Genomic DNA, 16,487 nt, shown 5'->3' with positions numbered 1-16,487 from the left:
GGATTATTCGTTGCCTGGCTCCGGGTTTGACCACAGTCAAACATGGCCCTATCCAGAGGCCCCCCCGCCCCGTCTGTAGTCTCCTCCATACTGACCATGCCCTTGGTTGAAGCCCCAGTTATCTTTGACCTAGAAGACCCAGACTGTGTCAAACTCCACTTTATTAGAATAGAGAAAATAGGCAACAGGAATTACGCTTGGTGCTGGCAGCTCTAAGTCCCCTGCACCAGCTCCTCTTGGCCCCACGGCCTGGGAACTCCCGATAGGACTTCCTCTTGTCTGGACCTGAGGAAGCCTCCATTTTGGAAAAGCCCACAAAATGGGAGCTTCCATTGTGTATTCTGCCACCAGCATCGTAATTAGCAGCAAAATGCCCACAACAACAGCAACAGCGGACTGGACTCAACACTCTGGGAAAGGAGGTGGAGGTTACCAGGTTCACAGCGCCACGCGTTAACAAGAGCATCACAATCACGGACAAACAATGCTGTGTGCCTGGCCGTACCATGTCAGAGGCAGGCACAAGGGAGGCTGACAGCACAAGGACACTCTGGTGGGGCTGGCATACTTCTTCCCAGCATTAGGAAGAATGAACACAACACACATGTTCACATTCTCTGTGGGAGCTGTATGGGGGCCACGGGCAATCAATGTATAGAATCCAGGGAGGGGAGAACACCGTAAAAGGAACACAGAAGGCCGGCTTCCTTGCCCCCACGGGCACCAGACCAGACCACACACAACAGGTGGCCAGGGCTGTTGTGGCCTGCACTAGCCAGTGAGCTCCACAGGTAGCTCCCTGCCACAAAGGGCTTCCCACTGACGTGCTAGCAGTGAGATGAGCTTTTCTCGGCTCTCAGCACTGGGGACAAACACCTGCCACTGGACCTCCCGGCCCTGGCCAGCCCTGCCAGGATAACCTGGCATCTCCCCAAAGTGGTCCAGGGTGACGTTGCCCATGAGGTCGTGACCCTGCATGTCATCAAACACAAGAGTGAGGGCCTGTGGGTAGGGCTGGTAGCCCATAAGTACCCGGTCCAAATCCCGGACACGGCGACCATCATCTAGCCGGTATCTGTCCCTCTGTGGTGGCTCTTTGGCAAATTCAGGCAACGGATAGTGGATATAGTCCTCATCTAGGAGAAAGATCTCAGCACTGGTGAGCAGGAGTGTCTTGGGGCGCAGCGGGCCCCTGTTCCGTCCAGGCTTTGGTGTGACCACCTGGAAGGCCTGGATATACAGTAAGATGCTGAGGGATGGAGCCTTTCCAGGATCAGCCAACTTCTGTGCCACGATATAGGTCAGGTCCCCAACCTCTTCCTCACTGGGGTAGGTGAACTTGACACGGCTGGAGTGGATCAGCTCATAGTTCTCCATTTTTCCTACAGGAAGAGATGACATTAGGGCTGTAGCCTGAGCTAGCCTTTGGTGGGGTTAGAAGCAACAGCAGCCCCACACCAGCCCCAGACTCTAAACGAGAGGTAGCTAAGGATGCTCCAGGGCTGAGAGCTGCCTTCTGCATGGAGTCTGCCACGGAAGAGGCCCACATCAAGCCCTGGCCAGCTCGGCAGAGAAGTGCAAGGCTAGAGACAAATGCAGTGAGGGCTCTGGGGAGGACAGGATACCTGTGTTCTTGTCCCCAAATTCTGAGTAGAAGTCCTTGTCAACAGGCTCAGGTGAGGGTGTGCGCTCCAGCGATGACAGCACAAGCATGAGGTGCTGGAGGAAGCAGTGTGTCAGGTAGCTGTCACGAGTCAAGCATGTGACCACTTGCGCTGGGGAGGAACCTGCACAAGAAGGGGCTGGTCACAGGTACAGGCCACCACTACCATCCCCTGCAAAGTCCCTGCCCAGAAAACCAGGACCCAGAGGGTCCGTGTAGGAGGGCATCATGGACCCAGGGAAGTGGCCATATCTCAGGCAGGAAGGGCTGAGACATTTTTCTGGAAGGGATAGAGGCATTAGGGGAAGAACTCAGCTTTCTCTCTTCAGGAAGTGTGAGTCAGAAACATCCTGCCCCTAGGCTGAGGGCCCACTCTGCTGCAGTTCGGGTTGGCTGCTCCCTGCACACCCACCCCCCAACATCTATAAACCCTGGTATGGGAGTCCTGCCATCTCAGCAGTTCCTGGCGCCGCTTCCTCCCACCCGAGTACCTGAGTTGTAAGTGGACATAAAGTGTCTAGTGATAATGCACCCATGTGTTCGAGGTAGAGGCCCACTGATGACACTGGCCTTCTCCCAAACTGGGACAAACCACACTGGGTCACTTACCAGTCAGCCGGAAATACTGGTCGAAAAGGCCAACATTGACTGACTGCAGGTCACTGAGCTTGAACACAAAGCACTGAGAGATGTGGAAAGGACTGTTGATATAGTCTGTGTTTTTCTGATGCCAGAAATCTGTGGCGGAGAGAAGAGGCCAAGGTTAAACATGTCCAGCGGGAGCGTCACCTGGCAAGGAGCCACCACCACCTGCACGCATGGAGGACTTCAAGAGACCCAGTGTGGGTACCAGCATCATCAGCTCAGCGGAGTCACCAAATCACTGGATGAGACTCCCACTGAGATCAAAGAGGCAGAGGCTATCATATCCCTGCACGTGACAGTCAGTGCCCAAGCACTCCCTGGCATGGCACACCCATATCTGACCTTAGGGAAGTACTGCTGTCACCCCTTCCTCAGATGAGGGACTCTGAGCACAGAGCTGCCACCCAAGTCCACAGCTGGCTTTTATCCTGCCCCTGCAGGCCGGATTGCCTACCCTGGAGTGGTTCTGAGAAGTAGCGGCGGAGGCCATCATGCAGCACGAAGTACACAGCCTTGGTGGAGAGCAGCACACAGGCGGTCACCTCCAGTCCTGGGCTCTGGTAGAACACCACTGACGACCACAGGAGGTGCCTCAGCTCCTCGTTTTCAACCTGGGTACAGGGGAGCAATGGAGTGAGGCAGACCACACCTTCCTTCCTCCGAGACCACACTTGAGTGCAGACTCCAGGCAGCCCGTCCCTCTATCTGTGCCCGCCTTCTACTGTGGTGACTCCTGGTCTTAGAAACTGCTCATGGACTCCGATGAGGAGGGACAGGAAGCTCATCGCATTTATCAAGCAAACTCAGAGCAGAGAAGAGGTGAGAAAAGGAGGTGTTTGTGCCTGCACCAGGGCTACACAGAGTTAGATATGACAGGGCACACTTGGTTGGGAGGTGAGTGGCAGATCATTGGACCAGATCCTCAACCCTGTGAGCAGGTGGAGATGATGACCACATGATGTCAGAGAAATCTGGGACCTAAGGGTGTCCCCACACGAACCCTGCTCTACCCTCAGACTGACTGGTAGCACAGCAGAGCCTACAGCTCTCCCCACACAAGTGCCAGGCAGCAAGAGCAGCGGCTGGGCCAATACCTCAGCAATGCTGTTGTGGAAGAGATCGATGATGGTGCTCCCCTGAAGACTGGCAATGTGCTGGAGCGACGGGCAAACTGGCAAGTGAGAAGGGATCTGATTCTCCTCAGATGTGGACTGGATCAGGCGCTCGCTTGGGTACTGAGCAGGGGCCTCAGCTTGTGCCAGGGTCTCTGCTTGTGCCAGGGTCTCTGCTTGTGCCTCCGCTGGAGCTGGAGCAGGAACTGGAGCCTCCGCTGGAGCTGGAGCTGGAGCTGCAGCAGGAACTGGAGCCTCCGCTGGAGCAGGAACTGGAGCAGGAACTGGAGCTGGAGTCGGAGCCGGAGCTTCTGCTGGGGCCTCCTGTGGTCGCTGCTCATCACTACATCTCCCAGTGACCCAAGAAATGCCAAATAAACATGTGAACCCCACAGAGATTCATATCTATGCACATCAGAGTGTAAAGGTCAACTGTATGCCATGTGCTACCCTTGGAGTCACTGGGCGACCTACTTCATCAGGTTCTCCATGGGAGGACCACACAGCAGAGGGAAAGTGTCAGGCCCTCTTCTTCAGCAGATGTGGGCAGAGCAGACCCCCCCCAGGGCTGAGCTGACCATAGACATGTAATAAAGGCTTTGGCTCATGGACTCAAAGTTTATTTATTTATTTTTTTAAACTTATTTAACTTTATTTTATGTGCATTGGTGTGAAGGTGTCAGATCCCCTGGAACTGGAGTTATAGACAGTTGTGAGCTGCCATGTGGGTGCTAGAAATTGAACCAGGGTCCTCTGGAGAAGCAGCCAGTGCTCTTAATCACTGAGCCATCTCTCCAGCCCTGGAAGTCCATTTTGAAAGCACTGCAAAGACATCAGAAAGGCCACTTCAGGGTTATGACTTGGGAGCAAGGTATCAGATGTGTTAGAAACACTACCCTAGAGTACTTATGCAAGAACCCAAGTTAGAACCTGGGTGTGTATAGGCTAGTACAGGAGAGAACCAAAACTCAAAAACACTCCTCAGTTGGTTTGGGGGGGATGTCTTTAGGTGGCTCAAGCACTTAAGCTTTCTCAACCACCACTGCACATGGTCATGCTGGAATGTCACTGGTCTATCCCAATCATAAGACCAGCTCAGAAACCTAAAGTTCATGGGAGCTGGGATCTCCAGCATTCAACCCATAGGGCCATACCCAGCGAAGGGGGTGGATGTTGCCCTCTCAATCCATCAGATCAGTCCAACTGCTGTAATCCCTGGGGCCATGATCTTGCATTTGATCAAATACCCATGAAGCTGCTGGGTGTGCAGATACATCTTTACGGGGTCTGGTTTCTGCAGTAGTCCCAGGAGCAAGCCAGGCTTGTGGTAGCTCGGAAGGAGGACAAGGTGCATACTAACTAAGCTTTACATGGTGAGGGGAAATGTGGGGACAGCTACAGGTAGAACAGGGGCACTGGAGTCAGCTGTAGGAGCTGGAAGTCCTTTGGATCATTAGTTAGTGACTGAGCAAGACAATGACCCAGGAGATGCTAAGGAGAGCTAGAGGTGAAGATAGGGTTTTGGCATTCTCCCAGGCTAGAGAACACCAACTATTAGATTCTTGCCCTGACCCCAGGTGGGGAAATTCCACAACTGAGAGCAGGGGCACTCCCAAGGACTCCAAGGAGAGGACACATGAGAAGAAGCTCTAGCTGCTTGATCCTTCCTGCCAAGCACCTCGATTTCCCCTGAAGATAAGATGACCTACCCCAACACCTTGGTCTTCAGAAGGTCCTTTGGGAGGGGCTTCCAGTAGATCCACCTCAGCCCTTCCTGAGAAGGGCTTTGTGTGTGATACCAAAAATTAAGCTTGGGAGCTGCTTTCAGAAATGGGGTATCTGGAGCAGACCTGAGCTGACAGAGACAGCCACTGGATGAGACCCCTGAGGAGTGGAGGAGGAAGATGGTACCCAGAAACCATGCTTGGGCATATGAGAGGACAGTGGTAGGACCAGGGACAAAGTGAAGACAGGACTGGCTCCCTTAACCTGCCTTGCATGGGACAGCTTGCCTGGGCTGCTTTTAAGCTTCTGGAGATCTGGAGTACGAGCTGAGGGTGGTCAGTGCTGGAGAGGAGCCAGGGAAAAGGGGAAAGTAGAGGGGTGACTCCCCAAAAGTACAAGTGCCTAGAGACCACACCCAAGCCAGTCCCATGCCCTAAGTCTGTGCTAGTCTCACCTGGTCCTGCCCTTGGCACGCTGACCATCCAAGAGGGAACTTTGGGATCTTGGCCTGGATGTAGGCTTCTTGGAGATGACAATAGTCTTCAGATCCTGCAGGGAGGCCCGAAGCTGATTGTAGATTCGCAGGAAGTGGAATTTCTCATGGGGCAGCACAAAGATGGCAGTAACAAAGCGGTAGCCAACCAGCAGCTCAAGGACATGGCCATCAGCAAAGGCTCCCCGTGGCTGGGTGCAGCTGCGAGTGGGGTCTAACAGCACAGTGGAGAGCGGTACACGGCTAAGCTTGAAGCTATTGCGGTTGCGGCAGTTGTGGGTACCTCGGTTTGGCATGGGGTTGAAGTCGGCCTTGATGACATTGAGATGCTGGGGAGTGAGCAGCAGCCAGTAGGGGATGGCAGCAGACTTGACGGCCTCAGAGGGCGCACAGCAGGAGCGCCGCACTGCGGAACAGAGTGTGCAGCTGGCCCATTCGATGTTGCCTGAGTAGTCCCCAGCAGGTGTCTGGACCATGCGCTTGTCACTGTAGACCAAGTAGACAGGGAAACAGCCCTGGCTGCGCTCCTGAGAGCCACCATCCACCTTGTAGAAGGTGAGCAGCTGGCGTAAGAAATCTTGCAGGCTGGTGTGGCTGCCATAGAGGATGGGGCTGCACAGCATGGCCATGTGCTGAGGTGCAAAGCAGGAGCGCAGGTCAGCATGGAACTCATGCAAGTTGGCAGCATCCGAGATGATGAAGAGTGTGTTCTCACTGTGCCGTACCTTGAGTACCAGGCATAGCTCTGGCATGAGGAAGCCAAACTCAGTGAGGTCGCCATGTGGGAAGCAGAAGACGAAACGCAGGGATGAGAGGATGTGTTGGCTGCTGCCTCGTGACTCTTGGTGTGGGATCTCGAAGACAGCAATGCCGAAGTCAGTGAGCACGAGGCAGGCAGCAAATTGGCGGATGCTGCCCTGTACGTGGATCAGAAAGCACCACAGCACCTTGAGGATGCGAATGTGCTCCAGCAGGAAGTCCTCATCAGCGCCTAGGGCCCACTCGAGAGCCAGACGCTCCTCCTCAGCTTCCTCATCTTCCTCATCCTCATCCTCCTCTTCTCCCTGGCCACTGCCCTCCTCTTCCTCTATGTCTGGGGGTCCCATTTCGAAGTAGCGGTTTTCAGCAACATCCTCCTCTTCCTCTTCTTCCTCCTCCTCACCCTGTTCACCCTGGGCTTCCTCTCGTTGGTTGGCAGCCTCAATCCAGGCAGGGAGCTGCCGTTCAATGGCCTGGCGGATGAGTGTGCTCAGACGCTGGATGAAGTCCTGGTTGGTAGCTGTGTAGCCGATGCAAGTGAAGGGCAGGAAGATGATCTGGCCTGACCCAGGCACCACCTGAACCTCTGGCTCTGCATGTTCTGGGCTGTGCAAGAAGAGACTGAATCAGGGACACAGGAACATCCTATTCCCTAGCCTGCTATAGTACTCTGATCCTGGGAAGCCAATCCATGGTCTCTTAAACCTCTCACAGAGCTGAGCCTGTTCAAGCAGTTGCCACCAGGATGGGTAGCCAGTTTGAGTTCAGGCTTCCCCATACTCAGAGCACAGCTATCCACCACAGCCTGCACACCAACCTAGCTTCCACAACAGAAGTGCTCATAGAGTTCTGTCATTTGCATGTTACCAGGTGTCAATGGGCAATGAAATACTCCAAGGTGTGAATCTCTTTGTTGAAAAATGACTACCTTTAGGGACATTCTGGCTTTCCAGGGCAATAAATCAAGTTGGGTGAGTCCTAGGACCATCACATTTAAATTCCAGCCCCTCCATGACCTCTACAACCCTGCCATGAATAAGAAATTGAAATATACTTCTGTACCCAGGCATGGTGGAGCATGATTTAATCCCAGAACCGGGCAGAAGTCCACTTGGACTTCTGTGAGTTTTGAAGCTAGTCTGTCTACGTGGTGAATCCCAGGCCAGCCAGGGCTATGTAGAGATCCTGCCTCAAAAACAAACAAACAAACAAACTCCTGTAAAGGGCCAAGGAGCTAATACTTTTGGACATATGTGCTAGCCCTATCCATGTAATCTTGTTTAAACAAGAATTTAAGAATGCAATAATCGGTGGCTCAGCAGTTAAATGTACTCAAGAGTTCTCGCAGAGGATCTAAATTTGTTTCTCAGCACCCACACGGTGGCTAATAACCATCTGTAACTCCAGTTGCAGGAGATGTGATGCCCTGTCTTGGCCTTCAAAGGCACCAAGCATACATGTGGTGCATATATATGCAGTTAAACATATACATGCAGGCAAACACTCATAAAATACTTAAAATTAATAAACGATTTTTTTGTTTGTTTTCAGACAGGATCTCTTTATGTAGCACTGGCTGTTCTGGAACTTGCTGTGTAGACCAGACTATCCTGGAACCTATAGAGATGTGTCTGCTTTTGTTTTCTTGAGCGCTGGGATTAAAGAAGTGCATCACCATGCACAGAAAAACAAGCAGATCTTAAAAACATTACCAACAAAAAGAAGCAGCAGCCAGGCAGGGTAGCACAACCTTTAATCCCACCAATAGGAGGCAGAAAAAGGCAGATCTCTGTGAGTTCAAGGCCAGCCTGGTCCACAAACAAGTTCCAGGACAATCTCAAAGGCAAAAAACAAACACAAAACAACAACAGCAACAACAACAAAAATCAAGCAAGGTGGAGTGGTTTATTTCTGTGCCTGACACTCAGGCTGAGAGAGGAGGTGGGTCATGAATTTGAGGTCAGCTTGAGCTACATAGTGAGACCCTATCTCAAAAAACAACAAAAGTTCCACTAGCAAACAGAGAGAGAACACTTATTCTTGGCTCACAGTACAAAACAGACCACGGCCCAAGTTGGCTCTGATTTGCCAACCTCCAGTGTAAGACAATGTCCACTAGACAGCTGAGGAGAAACAGACAGAGCTCCTCTCAACTGTGTTGGAGTAAAGACAGACTTCTACCGACAGGCTACTAACAAAGCCCACTGGGTGTTCAGTCTGCCCGGGACACAAAGCTCTCTTCCTTACCTTGCACCACCAACAGCTCCTGGCACATCCCTTAAGTCTTCAGACGCCACCTGACAGAGGAGAGAAGGTGAGCCTCGGCTGCTGCAGGTAGTTGTTCCTTGGCGCTCACTGGGTGCTGCCTCGCCACCTCTGTCCTCCACTCTGGGTGTGCTCTGGAACTTGGTGAAGTGCTCATTTGGCTATCTTGCTAACATTCAGTAGGGCTGGCTTTCCCACCCATCTGACTTGAGCTTACACACCCAACCGTGGGCCAGAGCCTGTTTCCATGGAGGTCTGGCCCCAGACAGTGACATGATAAAAGGTGGTCCTGGCAAGGTCCCCCAGTGCTGAGACCAGGTCTCTGTCTCTCCTATAACATTAAGGATAGAGTACTGGGGACAAAGCTCTGTGAGCTGTCTTAGCATCTCATGACCATGGCCCTGCTGCATAGGGATCAGGGAACAGGGAGGCCCAGGTGTGGAGCACATAGCACCATGCACTCATTTTTCTCTTCTATTTTCCAGGGACACAGAGATAGGCCCCAGAAGCCTGGACAGCAGTTACAAAAAAGGTATTATAGTCTCACTATTCAGACCACCAAGGTGACGTGAGAAGGGACAGAGTGGCCTCAGGGTGCTAGGCATTAGGGGAGATTCCCCTTGTACAGCCAGCTCATGTGTGTCCAAAGAATGCCACCTTCCTTGTCCCTCAGGGCCCCAGTATTGCTTGTTCCTTGGGGTGGAGGAGGCCAAACTCATATCCTTATGCAACTGGTCTATGAAGAAGACCCAACTAGAGCCACATCTAAGAGAAAGAAATGCATGTCATGCAAAGTACCCCCAGAAGCCCTAGCAACACATGCCATACCCTCACCAGGCCACACCCCACTGTGAAGAATGTTACGCAGCAGCATCATGGTTTGAGAAAATAGTACCCAGGAGCAGGCAAGGGCATTACCTGTCCTGTGGGGATAGATTCCAAGGAGTCGGAACAGTCTTGGGCAATGGGCCGGTCCTCAGGGGGTAAACTGTCGGTGGATGAGAGGCTGCTGGCCAGGGCCTCCTCCTGTACGAACATGATTCCTGCAGAGACGAGGTAGGCAAGTGGGCGGGAAGAGCAGCTGTTCAACAAGAAGCTAAGTCTGGGCACATGGCATGGCCGGGCACTAGCCAGACCCTAAATCATCCATCATACGGGTCACAGAATAAAATGCAGTAATTCAGTAACTCAGGGTCGAGATGTGGCTGCTCTCTACTGTCAGGAAGAGGCTTTCTGAGCAGACAAGCAGGTGAGAGAATCATGAAGACCAAACCCCTAGAGGTGCACTCTACAGACAAAACAACGCACAGAGAAACGCAGAGAAAAATGTGCTCAGAGTATAAACAAAGATCTGTATCTTAAAGATCTTCTTACAGATTACAAAAATGGGGAACGACTTGTTTGAAATCTCCGTGAGAATGCAAAGAATATGAACAGACACTCCATGGAATATAACATGAAACAATGCTTACACAAAGAAAGACAAATTGAAATAGAAGACCACCTTTTCTGTTTCTATGGCATGGTTAGAGCATGCAGCCTGGCCCAGTCTAACTAGAAAGAGGTGGGCACTGGGGTACAAGCTGGTCCACCTGTCAGTGAAGCAATCTGGTGATATACTTGTCAATAGCCTTGGACATATTGGAACAAAGAAAGGACTACACAGACCCTGTGCCCTCATCTGGTATCTCTGCAGGGCTTGCTGAACACAGCTGGAGCCTGAACCCACAGGTTACCTTACCAGGGTGCCCCACTGACTGTCCTAATCGTGTACTTTGAGATGCACCGATTATTTGAGCCATACTAAAGGTCTTCTATGAATAGGCTGCTTGGATCTATTATTTCACTTGAGTTTGCAAGCCAGGTAAGGGAAACCCCTCTTTCCCACTTAAAAAACAACAACCAGAACAAACAAACAACAACAACAAAAATAAAACACCACCACCACCAAAAGGATGGTCTAGAAGAGCCTTGCCTCCACAGCCTGGCTTTGCTGCTGAACAGCCACCATGGCCCAGTTAAATGACTGAACCCTCAGAGCCTGGGACACCTTGTCCAGCTTGACTGTTGCCTAGAACTGAACAACTCAACCAGCCCAGCTTCTCTGCCCAAAGGGTAAGCAGGCAGCCCAAGCTCAGATACTCCCATGAAGCTAAGCTGCAGAGGCTGCGAGGGAGGAAGGGGACAAGCACATAGCCAAGCACCAAGCGTCCCGTCTTTGCTTATATTGTCCCTGCTACTGAAATATCTTAACCCAACCCATCTTTCTGCTACAGTCCTAAACGTATTCCCAAACTGTTCTACCTTGTTCTTCCATGGGTGTAGTCTCTCTCCCCAAGTGGCTCCACGTTCCTAGAGGTACTGCCCTAAAACCCCAACTCAAGATAAAGGAAAGAGTCCCTACTGACCAGTCCTGTTGAGTCTCAGCACTGCTAAGCGCTTCCCCAGCATCAGCTCATGCGCACCTCGTTATTTACCACATTTCATCAAATCTAAGATCTGTGGAGGAGGAGCCATCTTGGTCATAGCAGAAGTCCACGGAAGGATTTCCCACGATTCCATCACGATTACCAGCTGGCTGACAGCAACTAGGGGACGCCACTGACTGAAAGACGCATCTCAATTTCAGAGAAGTCATAGGTGGAAATGTGCATCCTAGAATCGATGAAGTGGGATGGATCCACTTATGGTTGAGAAAACAGAAGAGGCTGCAGAGGTTCCAAGTGCTGCACGGTGCTTGAGATATCATGGCCAGGAGGATGGAACATGAACTCAGCTGCCTGCCTGCTTCTAATCACTTCTACAACAACCTTCTCTCAGGCCCTAGACAGGGCTGGAGAATGGATTCTGGCATCCTGGACACGGCCCCTCTCAGTCACAACAATCCACTGCTCTAATAGCTGTGACGACCAGAGGCCTGGTGTTTTCTCAACAGTTTTTTTCACAAGTGTGTTCTTAGGTTGGGAGCCATCGTGATAAGTCAGTAAAACTGTTCTCACATAGAAAAACTACTGTCCACCCAGGCCAGCTCCAGTAACACATGGTCAAACAAACATATATGTAGGTGCCTCACATTTGTGAGGACAAAAAGAAAAAAAAAGGCATTATGTTCTTGCCACTACCCCTTACCTCCCCACCCCAGCCTTGTTTGGGCATGAGGAAATGCAGACAGGACAGTCTGTCCACTTCCTTCCTGGACCATGGCCTGTACAAACAAGTGGCCAGAAAGGGCCACTCAGCAGATGGGATAGGGGACACCAGCAGTCCTAGACAGGGGTCTGACCTTTGTCATTTCTCGCCCAAAGGAAAGAGATGTGCACACAAAGACATCCACTGGAGTTTATTTACAAGAGGTAAAAATCTGTGACAACATCTCTCAGTGTCCAATAACTGGGAAAAGGGGGACAGACTACAGAGCACCCAGGGGTAAAAGGGCACCAAGGAAGGGGTAGATGAGGCTTGCCCAGGCTGCAGAGACTTCACCACCACAAGGTAGAGGGTTGCTGGCAGTTGCGGCCTGGAGGAGACACTCATGCCTCCTGCCTAGCCAGGATCTGTGCTTAGCCTTGTTCTTCACTTGCCTGTCCACATACGCGCGTGCTCTCTCACTCTCTCTCCGTCTCTCTCTCTCTGTCTCTCTCTCTCTCTCTCTCTCTCACACACACACACACACACACGCACACACGTACTGATTCAACGAATGCTAGAACAGGTTACATCCTGGGCCTTGGGACCTTAGTATGGCCCTGTCCCCAGAAGTCTATGGTTGCTTGCTTTCTATGTGGTATCACTAATACTGTGGGGACCTGAAGAGAGGTTAGAGAAACTTCCTCACAGAGACTCAAACTTTCTTCCTCTTTTATGGAGAAAAAGAAAAAAAAAAAGAATAAATTTTTTTTTTTTTTTGTCAGAGTTTGACAAAGTCAGTGGGCAAATGCTGGCACCGAGCTCTACTGTTGTATTTTCATGGCTTCTCTTCTGCATATCAGTTGTGACTTCAGGCTGTTGAGCATAAGGCTTCTGCCTTAACATGAGCAAGTGCTGTCTTTCTGTACCTCTGGCTTCCCACCCTGAAGGGTTCTGTGTCACAGCTGCCCTTCCCTGCTCTCCTTGTGTGCACGCCACAGTTCACTGCTGCTAGTGGGGTAAACTTCCCCTTCCCCAGGATCTTAGCCCTCTCTAGAAAAGTTTTCTCCAGTGGGGTCACGAGGTCAAGAAATAGAAATGTATTTCTGGCTCTTAAAACCTAGGGCCAAACTAGTTACACAAGACCTCACATCAAGTTCTGTGTCTCCAGGAGCCTGGGCAGGCGGCGTTCTTTCCTGTGTGTCCCAAGCCTCAGCTCCACTTGGGACGGCATACCTGTCCCTCTTCCGTCGGGGCCAGGCTGGCAGCCACGTTCATGGCACCTGGTTCACTCACTCATCTCCGTGGATGCCTGGGTTCAGAGTTGAAAGCCCTTTGAAAATGCTCAGACAATGGGCAGATCAAAGGGGGTGTTCTTCCATGAGTCCATGGGAACAGACAGCCCATCTTGGTCCCATAAATGCAGTATTTGGGGGTTTTGGCCGTACCTTGAGAGTCAGAGGCATCACAATGATAAAAGCAAGCTCTCCACACAGGGATCAAGGGCTCCAGACTCAGTTAAGTAACAAGGCCTGACTGTCTAGGAACTGACCTGCCCACACTGTCTGCAAGGGACAGATCCTCATGAGCCAACAGCCTAATCCTGCTGAAAGGGCAGCCTCAGTTCTCTGTCCAACACCCCAAAAGGGAGAGGGGGTCCTTACTAAGCAAACAACAGTGCTGAAATCAGGCCAGGCACCTCCCTGCTATGTGCCATCCAAGGAGCCAGCCTGCAGAATGTGCCACCCTCCCCGTAGGAAGCAAGTGCCAACCTTTCTCTCTCAAGCCTAACCCTGCCTGCGTCCAGGCAGTGCTGAGCAGCTCAGCTAGGAGCAAGTTCTACTCATGATTACCTTGGTTGGAGTGGATAGGCTGAGGCAGGGAGGCTGAGGTGGGAGCTGCAGTGGGAGGGGAGCTGCTGGGTCTGACGCAGGGAGCAGCTGGGAGCCGGGTGTCCTCACCAACCTGAGGAAGAGTACTGAGTCAGTCCATGCGAGAAAGAAGGACAGGAAGTACAGAAATGCTGAGGCCAGGGACGTGGAGAAGAGTCAACATTCTCCCAACCACAGAATGAACACTCTCATAGAATCGAATAGTAGGTACCACCACTGTACCGCCTGAGGACCCAGCCTGAGGTTTCATGGGGACAGGAGCAGAGTTAATGATCAGAGACCCTAAGGGAGTTCATGGCTCAGTTTCCCCAAGATGAGTTCCATCCTTGGCTGGCCCCCTCTACTCTACCATGTTTACCTTCTTTTCTGTGTTGCTCAGTTTGGACTTGACATCCTTGGCTTTCTGAATGGCTTTCAGTACTTCCACAGTGTCCAGCTCTTTCTCTGTGGTTGCTGCATCATCTAGACAGATCTACAAAATCCAGAAGGTAGCTTACAGCATTGAAACTGGCAAAGAATATTGGGAGAATGGTGAGATTCTGCTTAAGACTGGGTCTGAGCACCCCAATAGGCCCCCAACAAGATTCTGGAGGCTAAGGGAGGCTCTACACCACAACATAAGAAACCTGGAACCACCTTGGAGGGCCCATGGAGGTCCCACATAGTTTAGGACATCTTAGGAGTCCTTCTCTATTAAGAGGGGGCAGCAGCCTCTTGGGGACTGAATATACTGAGTTCCTACTTATAGGCAGAACACAAGCGGAATTGACTGTCAAAGAGCAAGAAGAGAACTTCTGGACAAGGGACTAGTGGGCAGAGATAATAGTAGAGGAAGAAGGCAGGAGTCCCATTCTGGAGAGCTGTGGGCTAGCATGCAAACAGAAAAACCACTTGAAGGATACTCCAAAAGCTTTGGGCAGGTGGAATCAGAAGGCTTCCCAGCTCTGGAGCCAAAAAGGGAAGAACTATTTATTTATTTATTTATTTATTTATTTATTTATTTATTTATTTATTTATTTATTTGAGACAGAGTCTCACTCTGTCACCCAGGTTGGTCTTGAACTCTGGGCAACCCTCTTGCTTCAGAACCTGAATTCTGGAATTACAAGTATAAGCAATTCTCTCCAGCAAGAGATAACATCTTATATAAATTATCTTAGTGACAATGTGGACAAAGTGGCACTTGGTGGGGGTAGAGAAGGGCTGGAGATAGATGCAAACAGAGCCACAGTTATCTTCTGGCCAGGGATCTGGAGAAAATAGGTTACAAGAACTGGTGAGAGAATGGGAATGGAGACAAAGTGGCTGGAGATGGAGGGAAAGGAGTATACCTGGTGGTAAGGACTTTCTTGGTTAGCAGGCACCAGACTGGATTGATTCAGTAAAGGAAAAAAAAATCTCAAGGCCGGTAGTTAGTTAAGTACCAGGGTTACCAGCTGTCCAAAACATTGGTAATTTTAGGAAGCTTACATAAATTAAATAAAAATCTTACACATAATTTTATACATTTTATTTTAGGCCCCTTGTCTAAAATATCTAATGTATTTTTTTTCTTTTTTCTGTTTTGGTTTTTCAAGACAGAGTTTCTCTGTGTAGCCCTGGCTGTTCTGGAACTCACTCTGTAGACCAGGCTGGCTTTGAACTCACAGAGATACACCTGCCTCTGGACTTCCTGAGTGCCGGGACTAAGGGTGTACACCACCACTGCTCAGTTTCCAACGTATGTTTTAAAAGTTGAAGACAATCCCTCTGTGCCTATGTGTTCCTGGAGCCTTCCTGGCCTGAAGATCTGGCACACATGAAGCCTGCTAGGGAACACACAACTGATGGGAGAAGGAGCAGTGGACTTGTAGACCTGATGCAGACGAGGGCCTTGCTTTGCTTATGTAGAACTGGAATTCATCCTGCCAGTCTCTGGGCTCTGTGGGTGGTTCTGGGGCTTACCTCAGAGGCTCGTTCGCCAAACTGGGAGAGCACCTTGGTCCGGTAGTCAGGGATGATGCTCAGAGGGTTGTTCAGTAAGGCCACACGCTCTAGACATGGTAGGCTGCCTATGCTCTTGACCTCCTCCAACTGCAAGACAGAAGTGCCATTTAGCCCCTTCTTTTAACAACTCAGCAACAGACTACACACTTGATGGTTTCTTTTATGTGAACAGAATCCTATTGGTTTTCTTTTTTTAAAGATAACAAACAAGGCCTAGCAATCTCAGAACCCCGAGGGTCCAGGGCTGGGGTTCACCTGCTCAATCCTGTTGTCTCTGAGGTCCAGATTAACCAGAGAGTAGAGTTTGTGCAGGCCACTCAGACTCTCTAGGAAGTTGCCCGCCAGGTTTAGGGTTTTGACATTGCCCAGTTTAGTGTGCACGCCTTCCAGGGAGGAGAGCTTGTTGTAGGACAGGTCAAGGTGGACGAGGTTGTACAGGTGCTGGAATAGCAGGAGAAACACAGTGACAGCACAGGTTAGGCCTCCAGAGAGGCCACTGTGCCCTTTCAGACAAACTGGACCAGTTCTGTGAGGCAGGTTTACAAGTCTTTTGACAACCACTGGGAAGGGAAGTCCCTCTTCCCTCTTTCACATGCCATAGTCTCATGGTATTCCCTGCAGAGAGGTCAGAGGTGGGCACTGAAAACTCAGCTTGCCTATCATCATCACACTCTGCACATACTCAGCTTTTTGAACACTTTGGAACTAAAACAATCAGTGTGTCCCTGGAAGCCCAAGAGGAAGGCCACAGCCCCTATGCTTGCCACCCCCTGGGGTGCAATGCTTCCCCAGTCTTGGACCTATCAGGACAGCAGGGCCCT

General features: G+C 51.0%; 1 protein-coding gene across 4 annotated transcripts in view; it reads right to left on the bottom strand.

Annotated features, from left to right (window-relative positions):
- Positions 1 to 143: 143 nt before the first annotated feature.
- Nisch (nischarin) overlaps positions 144 to 16,487 on the bottom strand; it is a 35,618-nt gene continuing 19,274 nt past the window's right edge. The window contains exons 10-22 of one of the 4 annotated variants that reach the window (XM_057769352.1): positions 15,922 to 16,107; positions 15,625 to 15,753; positions 14,039 to 14,152; positions 13,642 to 13,753; positions 9,581 to 9,705; positions 8,645 to 8,694; positions 5,600 to 7,003; positions 3,635 to 3,769; positions 3,403 to 3,586; positions 2,763 to 2,919; positions 2,273 to 2,401; positions 1,626 to 1,787; positions 144 to 1,382 (exon numbers count right to left, since the gene is read on the bottom strand). In XM_057769352.1, the coding sequence (XP_057625335.1) occupies positions 772 to 1,382; positions 1,626 to 1,787; positions 2,273 to 2,401; positions 2,763 to 2,919; positions 3,403 to 3,586; positions 3,635 to 3,769; positions 5,600 to 7,003; positions 8,645 to 8,694; positions 9,581 to 9,705; positions 13,642 to 13,753; positions 14,039 to 14,152; positions 15,625 to 15,753; positions 15,922 to 16,107 (3,498 nt within the window). In that variant the 3' untranslated portion in view covers positions 144 to 771. The other 3 variants (XM_057769350.1, XM_057769351.1, XM_057769353.1) reach the window with 3 other exon arrangements.

Source organism: Chionomys nivalis, chromosome 5 (genome assembly GCF_950005125.1).
Source record: "Chionomys nivalis chromosome 5, mChiNiv1.1, whole genome shotgun sequence".
Taxonomy (NCBI): Eukaryota; Metazoa; Chordata; class Mammalia; order Rodentia; family Cricetidae; genus Chionomys; species Chionomys nivalis.
Note: the sequence above shows the minus strand (reverse complement) of the source record. Positions and strands in the feature narration are given on the sequence as shown.